This window comes from Malus domestica, chromosome 06 (genome assembly GCF_042453785.1).
Source record: "Malus domestica chromosome 06, GDT2T_hap1".
Classification (NCBI taxonomy): Eukaryota; Viridiplantae; Streptophyta; class Magnoliopsida; order Rosales; family Rosaceae; genus Malus; species Malus domestica.
The window spans coordinates 30,959,694-30,975,338 of record NC_091666.1 but is presented as its reverse complement, the minus strand read 5'-3'; the positions used below and the strand labels follow the sequence as shown (position 1 = coordinate 30,975,338).

The 15,645-nt window shown below is 37.4% G+C and overlaps 2 protein-coding genes across 2 annotated transcripts; one reads left to right on the top strand and one right to left on the bottom strand.

Moving 5' to 3' along the window:
- The first annotated feature begins 23 nt into the window (after positions 1-23).
- On the top strand, positions 24-2,796 carry LOC103437772 (serine/threonine-protein kinase AtPK1/AtPK6-like). The gene is made up of 6 exons (XM_008376273.4): positions 24-890; positions 1,371-1,453; positions 1,550-1,670; positions 1,782-1,955; positions 2,123-2,230; positions 2,329-2,796. Exons 1-6 carry the CDS (start codon positions 252-254, stop codon positions 2,611-2,613), a joined length of 1,410 nt encoding a protein of 469 aa, XP_008374495.4. The 5' UTR covers positions 24-251; the 3' UTR covers positions 2,614-2,796.
- Positions 2,797-5,014: 2,218 nt separating this feature from the next.
- On the bottom strand, positions 5,015-7,033 carry MYBR9 (transcription factor MYB1R1-like). The gene is given in 3 exon segments (NM_001294074.1): positions 5,015-5,629; positions 6,124-6,332; positions 6,663-7,033. Coding segments are annotated over 3 exon segments (903 nt in total). The 5' UTR covers positions 6,925-7,033; the 3' UTR covers positions 5,015-5,197.
- Between the last annotated feature and the right edge of the window lie 8,612 nt (positions 7,034-15,645).

Here is a 15,645-nt window from a genome sequence, read left to right as displayed (position 1 = left end):
ATGTCTAATAAAATGTGTCGTTTGCGACTCAACGTTTCGAAGCGTGACATCGATGTCGTCGAGGGTAAACGACGTGTCGGTAACAAATACCAAATGCCCGCCGCCACAAACGTGTCAACGTCTTCTTCCTTTCAATGAGCTGACATCCTCACACACTCAGCTGCTCTCTCTCTCTCTCTCTCTCTCTCTCTTCCGCTGTTCAACGATGTAGAAGCACTGAAGCAGAGAGAGAGAGCGCTCGCAGAAGAACGATGGTGACCTCATCTCAGAAGAAAACGCTCCACTCCCTGCTGGCCGCGAAGCTCAGCAGCCTCACAATCCCGCCGTCCTCCGCCCCATCCTCCTCATCCCCACCTCAAGACTTCGACTTTAACGAAATCTTCGGCCCCACAGCCACCACCCCCAACGACTCATCAACCTCCGCCGCCGCCTCATTCCCGCCTCCGCCGCTAGTCATCCACAACCGCTCTCACTCCTTCGTGGGCCCCTCCCCGCGCTTCACTCCCACTCCCTCCTCCCTTCCCTTCACCTCCGACTTCCTCGATTCCCAGAGCGATGACGACGAAGCGGAAACCCCAGTCGGAACCGAGAATCGGAATGGTGGGGAATCAGAGAAGACCGAGCTCGGAGCTCGGAAGTTTGGGCCTGCGGATTTTGAGATGCTGAGAGTTGTGGGTCAGGGCGCGTTTGGGAAGGTCTTTCAAGTGAGAAAGAAGAGCGACGACGACAGTAACGGCGGCGGTGACGGCGGTGATGGGCTTTTTGCCATGAAGGTTATGAGGAAGGACACAATCATAAAGAAGAACCATGTTGATTACATGAAAGCTGAGAGAGATATTCTCACTAAGGTTGTGCACCCCTTCATTGTTCAGCTCCGCTACTCTTTCCAGGTACTACTTTTTAAATTTTCATTTTCTTTTAGTTAATTTATTGAATTTAATTTGAAAATTGATAGAAAAACTTGCTGGGTTTTCAAATCTCGGTCTTTTTGGCCTCGTTTGGTGTCTCGGATTGGATTGAATAACTCGTATATTGAAGGAAGAAATGGATGCAACTTCCATATTTTGTCCCAGCTTATTGTAATAGATGTATTACTTGTTAAGGAAACTTATCCCTTCGAATCCCGAACAAATGGTAGAATTGTAAGGGAACCTATATCAAATCTAGTGAGTTGTCTAAGCGATCGAATGGACGCCAAAGGAGGCCTTTGTGTACCAAAGATCCTGTCTTTACTTTCCTTTCGAAATTAGATGTTAGAAAATTTGTGTGACTGTCTTTTGATTGCTTACCCTGTGAACCATTTTATGTGAATTTCGTTTTGGATACTTGTAGGCTCTTAAGATTGTGTATGTTTTGTATTGACTTTGCAGACCAACTCTAAGCTTTATTTGATCATGGATTTTATAAACGGAGGGCATCTCTTCTTTCATCTATACCGGCAGGGAATCTTCAGGTAATTTGTGTTTGAATTGCTTGAAAATTGCTTATACTCTCGCTTTATGTTTTCGTATGTTTTGATTTCAACTTTCTCGGATGTTTGTTTGAGTAGCGAGGATCAGGCGAGATTGTATACTGCTGAGATAGTGTCTACTGTTGCACATCTTCACAAGTGCGGGATTGTCCATCGGGACCTTAAACCTGAAAATGTTCTTGTGGATTCTGATGGGCATGTAATGGCCATGCTTATTTACTCACTCTTGTCGTAGGAACATGCATCGTATTCAGATATCCTTTTCTTGCTCAGACATCTACTTTTCCTCAAATTGGTACCTGTGATGCAGGTCATGCTGACTGATTTTGGGCTAGCAAAGGAAATTGACGAAGCCAGCAGATCGAATTCAATGTGTGGCACCACAGAGTACATGGCTCCAGAAATTTTGCTGTCTAAAGGCCACAACAAAGATGCGGATTGGTGGAGCATTGGTATCCTTTTGTATGAGATGCTAAAGGGGCAGGTAAACTTGTAATTTCCCTACCAGATAGCTTGACGTTGAATATCAACGTTGGTAAGCAACGTTGACATTCAAAATTGTGTCGTTTCATGGGTATGTTTATCGACAAACTAGAAGCTTGTCGAACTCTTGTTCGCCTGCTCAAAATTTGGTTTGCCGCTTTACTGCAGCCACCATTTACACACGCCAACAGAAAGAAACTTCAGGAGAGAATCATCAAGGAGAAAGTTAAACTCCCGTCGTATCTAACCAGCGAAGCTCACTCTCTGCTGAAAGGAGTAAGTACATGCTTCCATATGATATTTTCTCCCTTTTCATTTCCATTTTGTCAGATGAACAACTCGGAACAAGGGAATATTTCTCCGTCATTTTGCAGTTGCTACAAAAGGATCCGTCACAGAGGTTAGGTAACGGGCCGAATGGAGGGGATAACGTCAAAAGCCATAAATGGTTTCGATCAATCAACTGGAAGAAGTTGGAGGCCAGAGAAGTGCTCCCAAAGTTCAAACCGGATGTGAGCGGAAAAGACTGCACGGCCAACTTTGACCGGTGCTGGACTACAATGCCTCTGGAAGACTCACCCGCTCCTACACCAACTGCGGGTGAGCATTTCCAGGGGTACACTTACGTGGCACCTAACCCGTGGCTTTCGTCGATATAAATTGAACTGAAGGCTCAGCTCGAAAGCAGAAAATTGGAAGAGTGAAAGAACAGGAAGGAAAACTAGATGAAGTGAAGATCATCTTCCAAATTGTTCTCCATGTAACGGTGAAAGTTTGAATTTGCAGTATGTTTTAACACATGCACATTTTGTTCCATTTTCAATAAATAATTTCATGTCCAATTGTATTAACAAATCAAAGAGTCTTTATGTTTGAGGAAAGGAGTGTGGCTTTATCGGAATATGCTCAGAACACGAGGCGGCACAGCTCGTGGTATAATATTAGTGGAGGGAAATGAAAAAATATAACCTATAGTGGAACATATTAACCGTGCCATCCATCTATATTATAGTACGTAGTGTACCATTTTGTTTTTCAGGTACATAGATATTTCTCGACCTTTGATTTGATATCAAGGGTGGAGAATAAATATGTATGTTTTTACTATTTTAATTCCAACTCTTGATATCAAATTTTATGGTGAATGATCATGTATCTTTGTCACAATGTATCCATTTTTCGACCGGAATATTCACATCCCATTTTTACCTCTCACGCTTGTTAATTTTTTATCATTGATCTTCTTAATACATTTGATATGAGAGCCGAAAAGTGAGAGGGGCATGTACGAAGTAAAAATGAGCGTGGCACTACCCTTTTCGACTTGAAAAACAGAAAATTTTATTTACCAGTGTTGTGAATTCATAATGATCATTATCAAAATAATTCTTTGCCACACTAGAAAATGCTTCTTGAAAAGCAAGTGCTTTTCAAAAAGCAGCAACAAGTACTTTTAAAATCCAAGAGCACTTTAGCTATTTTCAGCCATCCTAGCTAAAGCTTTCCCCATCCCATTCAAAAAGTGGCGGTGAAGCAACCATTTTTGTGCCTAATTAAACACCCAATCCATCGAGTGCCAAAAGCCGACCAAACTCATAAAAGTTGACACCTTGAAACCCATATAGCCATTCCGACCACCAATGTCACGTACACGTTTCTATATTATAATGTGCCTACAACAACCATGATCCATTATTGAGGGCCTTGCCACTTTCTGCCCACAATAACAAAAATAAATTTGAAATTTCTTTAATAAAGGATAAAAAATCCTGCCGTGTTTGAAATTTCTTTAATATAGTTGATATATTTACATAGAAATATATGAAATAGGAGTGAAGTCTAAACTTGACCCCATATCGGAGAAACTCTTAAATCTTGGATAAAATTGACAGATTTCGTTGATATCTCTAATATATCGGTTATATATCGACAAACTACCATATGACATGCCTAAAGTTTCCATTTTAATTTCCATGTTTTTGAGCAAATTTCCACCATTTCCATCGACGGCAATCCATATCGATATATCCACTTATAATTCCACAAATTTGCATAACAATATTTCTATCGATACCATTTTTTATACTAGCTATAACAAAAATATCCCAAGCCAATGTGATGGAACGTGACAATGTCCCAAGCCAATTTTAAATTGTTGTATGGAGAAGAAGACTGTGTTGTATCACTGGTCCCTAAAGGCCATCTCCAACCGAAGGGTCTAGAGGGCCGGAGGACCGAAAATAGCCCAAAAATTGTCTCCAACCGAGGGCTAGGCCAAAGGGCTCTTGGGCCCCACGAAACAAAAAGAGCCAAAGGGCCAACCAGTTGGCCTAACCCAGTAAGCCAACCAACCCATCCCAGGCCGGGCCACAAATTTGAATGCAACGAGCTAGCTAATGTCAACTAGCCGTTATATTTGATTTTTTTTTTACAGTTTTTTTTTTAAAATTAAAAATTCTATTTTTTTTTCCTATAACTTCCTAAGCCATTAAATAACATTAAGTAACATGAAACAACATTAAGTTGTAGTTTTTAAATTTAAATAATAAATTATGTTTGATCCTATGACCCTTTGGTTCTCAGTTGGAGATGATTTTTGTCACAGGGCTATGTTTGGCCCTATGACCCTTTGACCTTCGGTTGGAGATGGTAAGAAATACGATCATGCACTGTTCATTAAAATATTAATTTCTTGGATGGCCAGAGGGTTAAAACGACCCCTGTGCCCTTCCTTCGATTGAAGATAGCCTAATTGCTATATGGAGAAGTTAAGACACACCGAAGTTTTAGGACATGTTGTATCACTGGTCCAAAACGCTATGGTGACATGCACATGGGTCCGAAAGGGGTATTTTCTGCAAAAAGAAACCGCTATAATGACCACAACGTGCGTTTCAGTCTCTTCAATCTTATCCCTGATTACTTTTTCTCCGGACCCAAATTGATATTTTCCCCCTCAACGAGGGACACTGGTGAATTTAGACCAGGCCCCAGCAAGGGGGGACCAACACATCAGTAATCCAAATGAAACAAGAAGAAAAGCAAGAATCTGAGAAAGAATAGCAGAAAAACAACACTAACAGGACATAACATTATCTTCAAGGGTCTGTACAACAAACTAAAACAAATTCGGTCACCTAAATTTACCTCGCCTTCTCTCTAAACCCGTTGTCGAATTTTTCCGAGAATTTTCATCTTACCGATTTGCTCTAAATTATAAACCATCCCCACATATCGACACTCTTAGGTGACGCTGATCATGCTATCCCCATTGCTGAATCCTGACATTGTCTGGAAAGCCGAATGCCTTGATGACGGTTCCCTCGACTCCATTGACAAGGAGAGGTTGAGAGTGAGAGTTGATGGGTCCATCGTTGAGTTCAAGTTTAGATCAGACATTGCAGCGGCATGAGGGGCCGAATGAAGGGCAGCTGGATGGACGAGCTTAGGCAAGGTACTATTCTCGTGATTTGCTTGTCGTAGAGCTAGATTTTCCGTAGGATTCTCAATGGGAACTGGCAAGGCAGCTGTACCTACAGTCATTGGAAAATCTGGCACCACTGGAAATCCACTGGCATTGCGAGGGTCTGATAGTGGCGGAGGAGGCAATGGATGCGACTGAGATGCGTTATCTTGAAGATGTACTTGCTCTTCGTCCATTGGAGTTGGAGAGACCTAACACACAAGCAACAGATATTATCATGATAAGCCAACTTTTTCCTTCCCGTGGTTGTGAGAAAACATCGAAAAGAACTGATTAGACAACCGAAATTTTAGCATCCACTCAGCAGGATAACAAATCTACAATCTGACTTTTTGTTCAGCTTTAAAACAATGCTGCAACAATCAAAACATAGCATTCTTCATGAGATTTGATTTGGGTTTCTTAACGTTCTTGAGCTAGTAAAAGCAATCCGAATCTTGAACAGATATCATCAAAACGTAAATAATCTTACGCTCACTCTCATCGGCTAGGGGATCGCATCAAAATTTCAGAAATTGCATACATATTTCATTCACTAAAGCACTTATAAAACTAGATCCACCAATTCAAATGACTGCAGAACAACTACTTTTATGATCCATGTAAACTTATTAAGCTCCAACAAAATTCAAAATACATGAAATGGATTGAGTTCTATAAGAACCATCGGGAATTTAATTGTTACCGTTTCGGTGGTGATGTCGAAGAGGCTAGATCTGCGGCGCCGGCGATTGTGGTTGTTCCGGCGCAGAAAGTACTTCTGTGCGTGGCTGGCAACCTGAGTCGGGGTGCGAGTCTTCACGAAGTTTCTTGAGATCCCTCTCCAATCTCCTTTCCCTACTTTCTGCAATCCAAGCAAGAAAAGCTTGTGCTCTTCCTCCGTCCATGGAACCCCTGATCACAACAATAAACAATAAATACACATTTTTCCAACCAAAATTAACTAAATTCAAATGAAATTTCTTCTTTTAGCGATATCGAATATGAACAATTCACACAGAAAAAGAGAATTAGCAATTTGATTAATTTAGAACGTGAAAAATTCGCAAAAGATTCATACAAAAGAAAGAGCACATTTTGTAAACAATGACCAAAACATTGTTCAAATTTGTTCCATTTTTTTATCAACTGAATACAAGAAACATAATTAAGTGAATGATTTAAGGAGTTTTATATAAATGATCGGAGATTATCGAGGAGAGAGAGAGAGAGAGAGTGACTGACCTCGCTTGCGTTCGCGCTCGCGATTCCCGCCAGAATTGTGGACGACGTCGTTCTCGGAGGCGTAACCGGGCGCCGCGTCATCCTTTCCGGCGGCGGTGCCGTTATTGCCGTTGTTAGAGGCGGCCTCCTGCGGCTGCTCGTACTGCGAGAGATTGTTCAAACTGACGCTCTTCCTCATGGAATCGACCACCACGCGCACGCCGAACAGCATGAATTCTCCGGCGCCCGCGGGCTCGACGGTGGAGCACGTGCCCGACGACATCTTCACCGACCGCGACTACGACGACGTTTCGAATCGATCAGTCTCTATTTCTTCCTCGACGACGATGGATCTGAGGCTGTACGATTCGAATGGAGAGAATGATAAAAAAAGATTGCAGCGCGAGGGCTGTGCAGGTCGGTTTGTACATATATATACGTGGGAGACTACAGGGATGAAGTGGCACCATGTGGTGGATCGTCGAACGGACGGCGTGTGAAGGCTGTAAAGTTTCGGGATTTGCGTCAGATGCTAACACGTGTTGGAAAGGTATCGAATCCTTACATGACGATGTGGGTTCAAATCTCGTCAGTAACTAATCTTTAATCTAACAAAATCTATCGTTTGACAAAAAAAAAAAAGATTTGTTTTATTTTTTAATTATTTGAAAAAACTATATGCATTAAATTCTGAGTAATGCTACAGCTGTTATTTCTATTAATTAATAAAACACTCATTGCCAACCAAAACCTATGAAATGGCCAGTTTAACCTTTTAATTAAAACAGAACATGAATAATATATACAGGGCATAAATGTAATTTCACACAACCAAATTTTGCTTTTTTTTCTTCAAAACCTCACCTACATGTAATCATAACATATCTCTAATTAAAAAATTAAAAAATTAAAAAAAAAAAAAACTTCTCATCCCCACATTCTCTATCACTCTCTTCCTCTCTCATTCTATTTCAAAAACAAAAATAAAAAATTTTCTCATACACTTTGTGTGTGCCTAAATGCTAGTATTTTTTATGAAAATTATTATTGATACTCCAAAAAAATTTATTTTCGTTTTGAGTTTTTTTTTTATCTTTAGAAAGAAAAACACACTTGAAATGAGTGTAAGATGATATTTTTAGAAGTCGACTGGTAGAACAAGGTCCCAGACCTCCTAGCCAACTAGGATGGGACATAAAACGTCTCCAGCCTTGCACATAGTGTTAATAATAGTTCATATTTTTCATATCACATTTGTACGACCTCTTTAATAGAAATATGATTCACTAACACATGTGAGTTTTATCTCTATTAGAAAGATGGTACAAATATGGTATAAAAATGTGGTATGACTAACATTTTTGTTAAAACTATTATTTTCCAACATAAGTTAAGGTCGTTTCATGACGTGTTCATTTATAAAAAATGGGTATTCGAGTTGGATGGTGCTACATACAATCATACATCAAATTCATGCATTACATTTGTGCTACAAATAATGTGTCGCTTTCTACACTATGTAAATTTTTATTACAATAATTAATCAAATTTCAACTTGAATTAAAGTAAATTTTGATTGGTGACACATTTTTTGGTGCAAAAATTTAATGTGTTTAGTATTATTCATTCGATTTACATGTTTACCTACATGAAATGGATAATCGAGCTATTTTATTTTGATTTCATTTTTCTTAAAGATGACCAACTGATAACTTCGTTACGGTAGTCAACATTTTCAAGGATCAAGAAGACTCATAGAGGCATTCGGCTTTCTCATGACCACCATCTTGAAATTCTTCAACGCCATGAATTAAACTTAGAACTTAACGTGTGGAATAAGGGCCTAAAATTATTAACAAACCAAATTATATGAAAGAAATAGAATTGATTAGCATTTATCCAGCGATGTTAAAATTCCCAAAATGGGAGTTGGTAGAGCAAACAAGATATATGGAATTGGTCAAAACTATTAACAAATGTTCGAGATGTTTCCAACACAGAAAGAAACAAAACTTAGTCACATGAAACACGAGGACAGTTGTCCGTCTAAATATTGCCCTTCTAGTAATAAATGCAAGTTCTTAATATTTATGGATACAAGAAACGGGTTAAATGAGTTCAAACAATTCATATAACTAACGGGAGGTTTAACGAAAAGTCCATGCTACTGTTCACTTTAACGAAAAATCACATTTTTACACTAAAAAGTCAAACCTGCTACTATTCATTTTACCCTTTATTTTGTCCTTATCGTTAAAACTCAAAGTTTTCAAGCCCTTTTCATTAGTTTTCCTATAATACTATATGCCTTTATCCTTCACTAATTACCATCTCAATCTTCCATCAACGTAACAAAACTCTAGCTACGCCACTTGATATGAGTTAATATTTTTTTTATTGTATTGTCTAAAGATGTGTATATTTTTTATCACGATTTCTCCTAACAATTATGGGAGATATTTTGTTGGACTCGATTATGCACATAGCGAAGGAATGAATCAGTGAGAACAAAAACCAAGAAAGATCATAAAACCAAGCGCCGGGGAGGTAGATTTCCGGAGTAGGCACTTCGACGATCAAGTCAGGAAATGATGGAAATAAGTGGAATGGATGACAAGTGAATTGAGAGAGTTCAGAATATCCAACCCTGTATGAGAAGTTGTGATACCCATACGGGCCGAGAAGCCGTTCTGAGTAATCTGCCAATTCTACAAGTCATTAGAGTAGTTGGAGTCAGTAGCATGCCTCCGTCCACTTAAACGTCTTTCTTGCATGGTTCAGAGGTACTTGCTGAGAATCATAAAGTTTTGAGATCTTATTGTAAAGGCGTGAATGGCGCCTTACTCACTCCGTGTCGAACCAACGGAGTGAATTCATATATTGACTGTTCCGAAGAAGTGGAAAATATGGTCTCACTATATTATATTCATGCTAATAGATGGAAGGAATGTGGCAACCAAATGTTGCTATTGGTGACAAATTTGTACACAAAGATTCCACATTTCATTGGATTTTTTTTTCCACAATCCAAATCATCCATACCATATGAGTTACCCTAGCTACTAGCTAGCTTGTTTAAAAATAGAAAGAGTTAAAAGCAATAGTCAATGAGACCCACCCAACCACCAACTCATGTTGTCCCTAAAAGAATCAAAAGATGAAGAGCATCCCACATGGTTTATGGCATTTCACAAAATATTTCCTTATCCATTCACAACCCAACTTGTCATCCAAAACTAGACCCCAAACTAATGCACAACATTAGTATTATTTTTTTAAGAGGCAGTCGAAATGACAAGTGTTTTAACCGTTAAATTTGATTTCAACAGCTGTTTAGATATTTTATTTTCAACCTCAACCATTTATTTGGCGTATCATTCTATTCTCTAAACTCTTCTCTCTTCAAAACCCTAGCTTTTCGTAATACATGGAAAGGATTGTAGATTTCAATCATAGCGCCATTGAAACCCTAGCGTCGCGTGTTGTAGTTTGTCTTCTACGGTTTTGCTTATACGATTATGATTATAAAAAATTTAATTTAATGCTCTAAGTGACGGAATATTATTTCAATAATCGGAAGGACAATAGCACCACCCAACGTGACACCCCACTTTCCAAATCTTAAATTAGTTGCAAATTGCAATTAGTTATTGATAAAACCAGCTCAATGCTAATCTTTATGCTTATAGTAGTTATCAATCCATGATTATTTTTGTTATTTATTTTGGATGCATTATAAGTTAAATTATTAAGAGATGCTATATGGACCGTCAGTTCGAATATTCGCTTTTTGTCCACTTAAAAAAAGAGGTAGATTTTATTTCGTTATCCCTTAAGCTCGTACACTTTATTATATATATGCATATGTATACATATATATATATATATATCATACGTCTTGTTGAGTCACTCATTAATGTATTTATACGAAGCGAACATCTATCCTTTAGATCTTTATTTAAAAATCATATTACAAAAAGTCACGCAAATCTGAAATCATATAACTACTGAATTAAGGGTTTGAGTTTCTTTGTAGAATCGTATTCGTTCATTTTCTTCACTACAAATGAACGTCTTAGTGGTTTTGGATTTGTGTAATTTTTTACAAGATTATCTATGAACGATGTTTTAAAAGATAAACGGATCGAATCATTAAAATACATTAGGAATAAGATCCACAAAATCAATTGTCAAATGTTAAGTAGAAAAAATGATTTCACAAATCCGCGCTATGCATATAATATATAGGTATGTATGTATAGATAAACTAATCACTTTCATGGTGGGGTAATGGTGCTTATGTGAGCAGCCAAGATAACACCAAAGATAAGGTTTTTGTGGGCCTCCATCATGCATTGCTGCGCTCTATCTTCTTCTGGACCTCATTTGATGGTAAAGTTTGATTCCACACATGCACTTAAATGGTGCTCAATGCCCTCCTTATCTATCTACTTTCTATATATGTTTAAGGCAATTTCTGATAACAATTGTCTATGAACATTGCACACCAAATTAATGTGTACTGGATTTGAAGAATTGCCTCTAGCAATTTCGTCAAATACAATTTATGTGTACATATATTTATAAAAAAGAAATCAGGTTGCAGATATTTTAGTTTCATTTAGAGCAGATAGTTATGCTTATTACTGGTGATCTCTGGCTCTAGATTTTGTAGTCCCTACCCATGCTTGTGAGTTTCATTTTATCCTTATTATCGTTTTTCTTTGAAAGTCTTGGCATAGTCCCTTGCTTGTATTTTTATTTTTATATATATTTTTTTGTTTACTTTCATTATTATCCATAAATTTTGGTGGAGGAGGGACGGGCATGGGTTTATGGGTGTAACGGTCCTTACTGCTTCAAGATGGAGTAGGTGCCTCGCCCGCGACCATTGCCGTTTGAAACAAAAAAGAAGCTGATATTCATAGTACAAAAATGTTATTCTTACAATCTAGTTGTACCATCATTTGTCTTATCTCTGTAATAGAGATGAGCCCCACATGCGTTGGTAGATCTTATCTCTATTAAAAAAATAATACAAATAATGATACAACTACATAGTAAGCGTATCACTACTCTTCATAGTATGCATTGTTGTATGACCAAATAACTCTTTCACGCGTCATTGGAACTACTATTTTTGTTTTCTATTTATATTACTAGAGATGGTAGAGTGTAAGACTTGAACTTCTACCATTGGTTGGAATAAAAGGCCTTCACCAAAACTACTAATTTTGGAATAAAAGGGGAAATGGGTAAAAAGCCAGATTGCAAGTGATGGATCCCATCAAAGAAAGCACTTACAATGGAAGCAGATGTCTCTACTTCTAAATTTGGACATATATTTTTGACATGACTGTTTTTACATAAGCGTGCTTGAATCTTAATCTGCTTTTGCTTTTGTTATTCGCTTAAGCGTGCTTGAATCTTAATCTGCTTCTGCTTTTGCTTTTGTTATTCGCTTGCAGTGTTCCTTTTTTCTGGGTACTTCATCACTTCAACCCTTGATACTTTTTTACAGATCTCACACTTTGGGTCTATAGATCGAGCAATCTAGACTGTTTAAGAGAAAAATATCTAAGTGTTGAAGCGAGATATTATGTGTGAGGTCAACCAATAAGATGGATTGATAAAGACCGCATAATTTAAAATTAAACGGTCTGAATTGCTCGATCTACAAGGTCTGGAGTTTGAGATTCGAAGAGGATCTCAATCCCACGCAAGTAGGTACTACTTTGCATTTGGACGGTGTGACATTTCTTGACTATTTTTTCTTTGTGCGAAGAATCATTTGGTATCTTTGTGTTCCCATGAGTGTTTTCTTTGTCTCTAAGAAAATGATGGAGCAACAGAGATAGATGTCCATAAGTCTCCAAAGAGAAATATATCACTTTTACACCGCACTATGTGATTTGCTTATTTGAAAGTTGATAAGAGTTCATGAATATGAAATGAAACGCCGCAACATGTGATTTGCTTATTTGAAAGTGCTGTAAAGATAAAACGTTTTAACATGTTTGAAATAAAAAGTAATTTTGATTTAAAGAAGAAAAAAAAAACTTCAAAGTGCTTTCGAATGAAAATACTTCCAAGTGCTTTCAATAAACATCTCAAATACTTTTCTAAAACAAATGTGCATTTTTTAAACTTTCGATGTGCAAACTTTTAGTAAATCGCATTTGAGCCGAAGTGCCTTTTAAAAAAGCATTTCAAACAGTCCCCATAATAGATACATGAATAATAATCCTACTTAGGATAAAAAACACAATAATTCGCAATGTAACAAAATCTAATTCAACATCAAAAGGAAAACTAAAGAAGCAAATACTTTTTTGTAGCTTAATTTCTTCAACTTTCTCCAAGCCTGGTTGCATACCTCGACAGCAACGTATACCTACACCTCTCCTTTTTTTGAACCCTAACAAGGAAATTCATGAACCTTGGGGAAAGAAAACACATACAAAGCCCCATGTGTGTCGTATATACGTGTGTGTAGAACTTCAATCATCTGAATCGTTTATATGATGAGTTGATATTATACTATATATTTTACCATAATTTTAGTAGTAATTTATTGGTTATTATGTGTGAATTTTGAATTATATTTCTAATGTAGAACCTTTGAGTTCCTCTGGAGCAAAAAGTGATCAAACGGATGAATATTATAGTGATTTCAATTGGAGTTGTTTGTGAGTCTTTCAAGATGATTGTGTCAAAATTCCAGATTTTTCTACCAAGCCATTTGACCTTGGCAATGAAATAAAGGCCCAGTGCGCAGCTTTCTTAGAGTGACATGTCTGGACGTTTTGGGTATTTTGGAGGTCAAGATGATATATTTTGAGAAACATTCCTTCTGAGGATTTGTAGGGGACGTCTCCAAATTTCAAAAGAGACATTTTGAGACCAAATCGGGTTTGATTTGGTCAGTCAAACAATTGATTTTCTGAGAAGTCCGAATTTTAATTTAAATAGGAAACATTTTATTTTCTGTTTTATTATTTTATTATGTTTCATAGTTTTATTCAAAGATCTTTTAGGGTTTTATTTTGTAGTAGTATAAATAAAGATATTTAGCCATTAGGGTTTTAGAAGAAAAAAGAGGAAAAGAGGAGGAGAACGCACTACTTAACTTTTGATTATTCAAGTTTGTTTTCAAGATGTTTTCTATCCTTGTTTTTAATAATATTTTGTTTTATGATTGTTCGTAGCTAGTTTCCTTTGCTAGGGCGAGACCTTGAGTCTTAGCAAAAATATGTGGTTTCTTTTCAATTTACTTATGATATTACGCATGCATATTTTTAATTATTAATCACTGTTTTAAACTATCTAATTGTCTTGATAATTGGCCACTATTAGGATATTTAGAAAAGTAATTTGATGCAATTTTTGCCGGAAAGTTCCCTTAAATTAGCGCTGGCTTCTTGTGATTAATAATTGTAATTTCGCTTAAGATGAACACCACGTCTTAAGGGTTGCATGGTTTTTCAAAGGGTTTTCATAAAACTTAATGAGTCTTTCATGTTCATATTTGATCTGAACGTCCGGACGGATTGCATGTTAAATATAAGTTCTATGTTGGAGGTTCCAAGTAGGATATATATTAGGAAAACCTAACTTTCAAAATATGCATGGGTAATTCATAAGTAATTGGAAGAACTACGTAGGATTAAGGTGACGGCTGAACCCTAAGGCTTTTACAAGTTGATTTTCTTTAAATTGTTCTCTAATTAATTTCTTTAATTGTTTTTATTATAAAATTCGTTTTTATTATATTAAATTCTAAAATCAATATTTTCCAAACTTTGTTTAAAATAATTAATTAAGAGTTGGATTTAAACACAAATTATTAATTCAATCCCTGTGGAAAACGATCTTGCTTGAGCCGTTTATACTACAACTACCTTGTTCTCTTGCAAGTATTTTAAAGTGTTTTTATCTCTACTTTTGCAGGTGGTAAAAAATCCTATCATCATACTTCATAGAATTGAATTTTTACGAGGATGATCTATGAATCGAGATTTACAAATAAAACGATATGTAGGCCCCACAATTAATTTTCATTCCCTTAAATACTCTGCACGTGAAGCTGAAAAATTCTAGCTAGTATGCTTCCCAAAGCCATTGTATGAGAGCTATGATCCCACCAGCGACCCTTGAGCTCCACTCTTGGAATCTCCCAAAAAAAAATACCTTAGGGTTTTTCGGTTGGGTTGAGGTAAGAGCATCTCCAATGTGGCTTTATCCTTCATGAGGCTACTATATTTCAAGTTTTAGTGAGAAATTTTATCCCCAATAAGCCTGAAAATGGGGCTAAATCCACCAATTGAGCTAGCAACTTCATTTCTTAGGTAGCATAAAATTGGGCTACATCTAGCCCCAAAAACCAGTGGGTCCCACTAAAAAGTAGCAACCCAGATGAGCAAAATTCTATCACTCTCACTCCACTTGCGAATACACTTATATTCTCCTTATATTCTTCTTTTAATTCTTGTTTCTTAAGTATTTTTCTTGCAATTTTGCTAATTAAATTTGAGAAAATTGTAGCAATGATCGCTCAACATTAACCAAATTAGAGCAATGGTCCCTCAACTAAAAATCCATGACTAGTTGTAAGATCCCACATCGCTCAGGGGAGTGATCCTTATGTGTATATTCTCATCCCTACCTAGCATAAGACATTTTGGGAGCTCACTGGCTTCGGGTTCCATCGGAACTCCGAAGTTAAACGAGTAGCGCGCGAGAGCAATCTCATGATGGGTGACTTACTGAGAAGTTCTCGTGTAAGTTCCCAAAAACAAAACCGTAAGGGCATAGTCTGGACCCAAAGCGGATAATATCGTACTACGGTGGTGGAGCGGGCTCGAGATGTGGTAGACCCCGGGTCGGGATGTGACAAATGGTATCAGAGCCAATCCTTGGCTAGAAGTGCGCCGACGAAGACATTGGGCCCCTAAGGGAGGTGGATTGTAAGATCCCACATCGCCCAAGGGAGTGATCATTATAT

Excerpts from the sequence above, each read along its gene's own strand:
- LOC103437772 (XM_008376273.4), top strand. The coding sequence starts at position 252 with ATGGTGACCTCATCTCAGAAGAAAACGCTCCACTCCCTGCTGGCCGCG. Across the intron at positions 1,671-1,781 it reads TTGTGGATTCTGATGGGCAT|GTCATGCTGACTGATTTTGG; the intron begins GTAATGGCCATG and ends CCTGTGATGCAG. Across the intron at positions 2,231-2,328 it reads CTCACTCTCTGCTGAAAGGA|TTGCTACAAAAGGATCCGTC; the intron begins GTAAGTACATGC and ends GTCATTTTGCAG.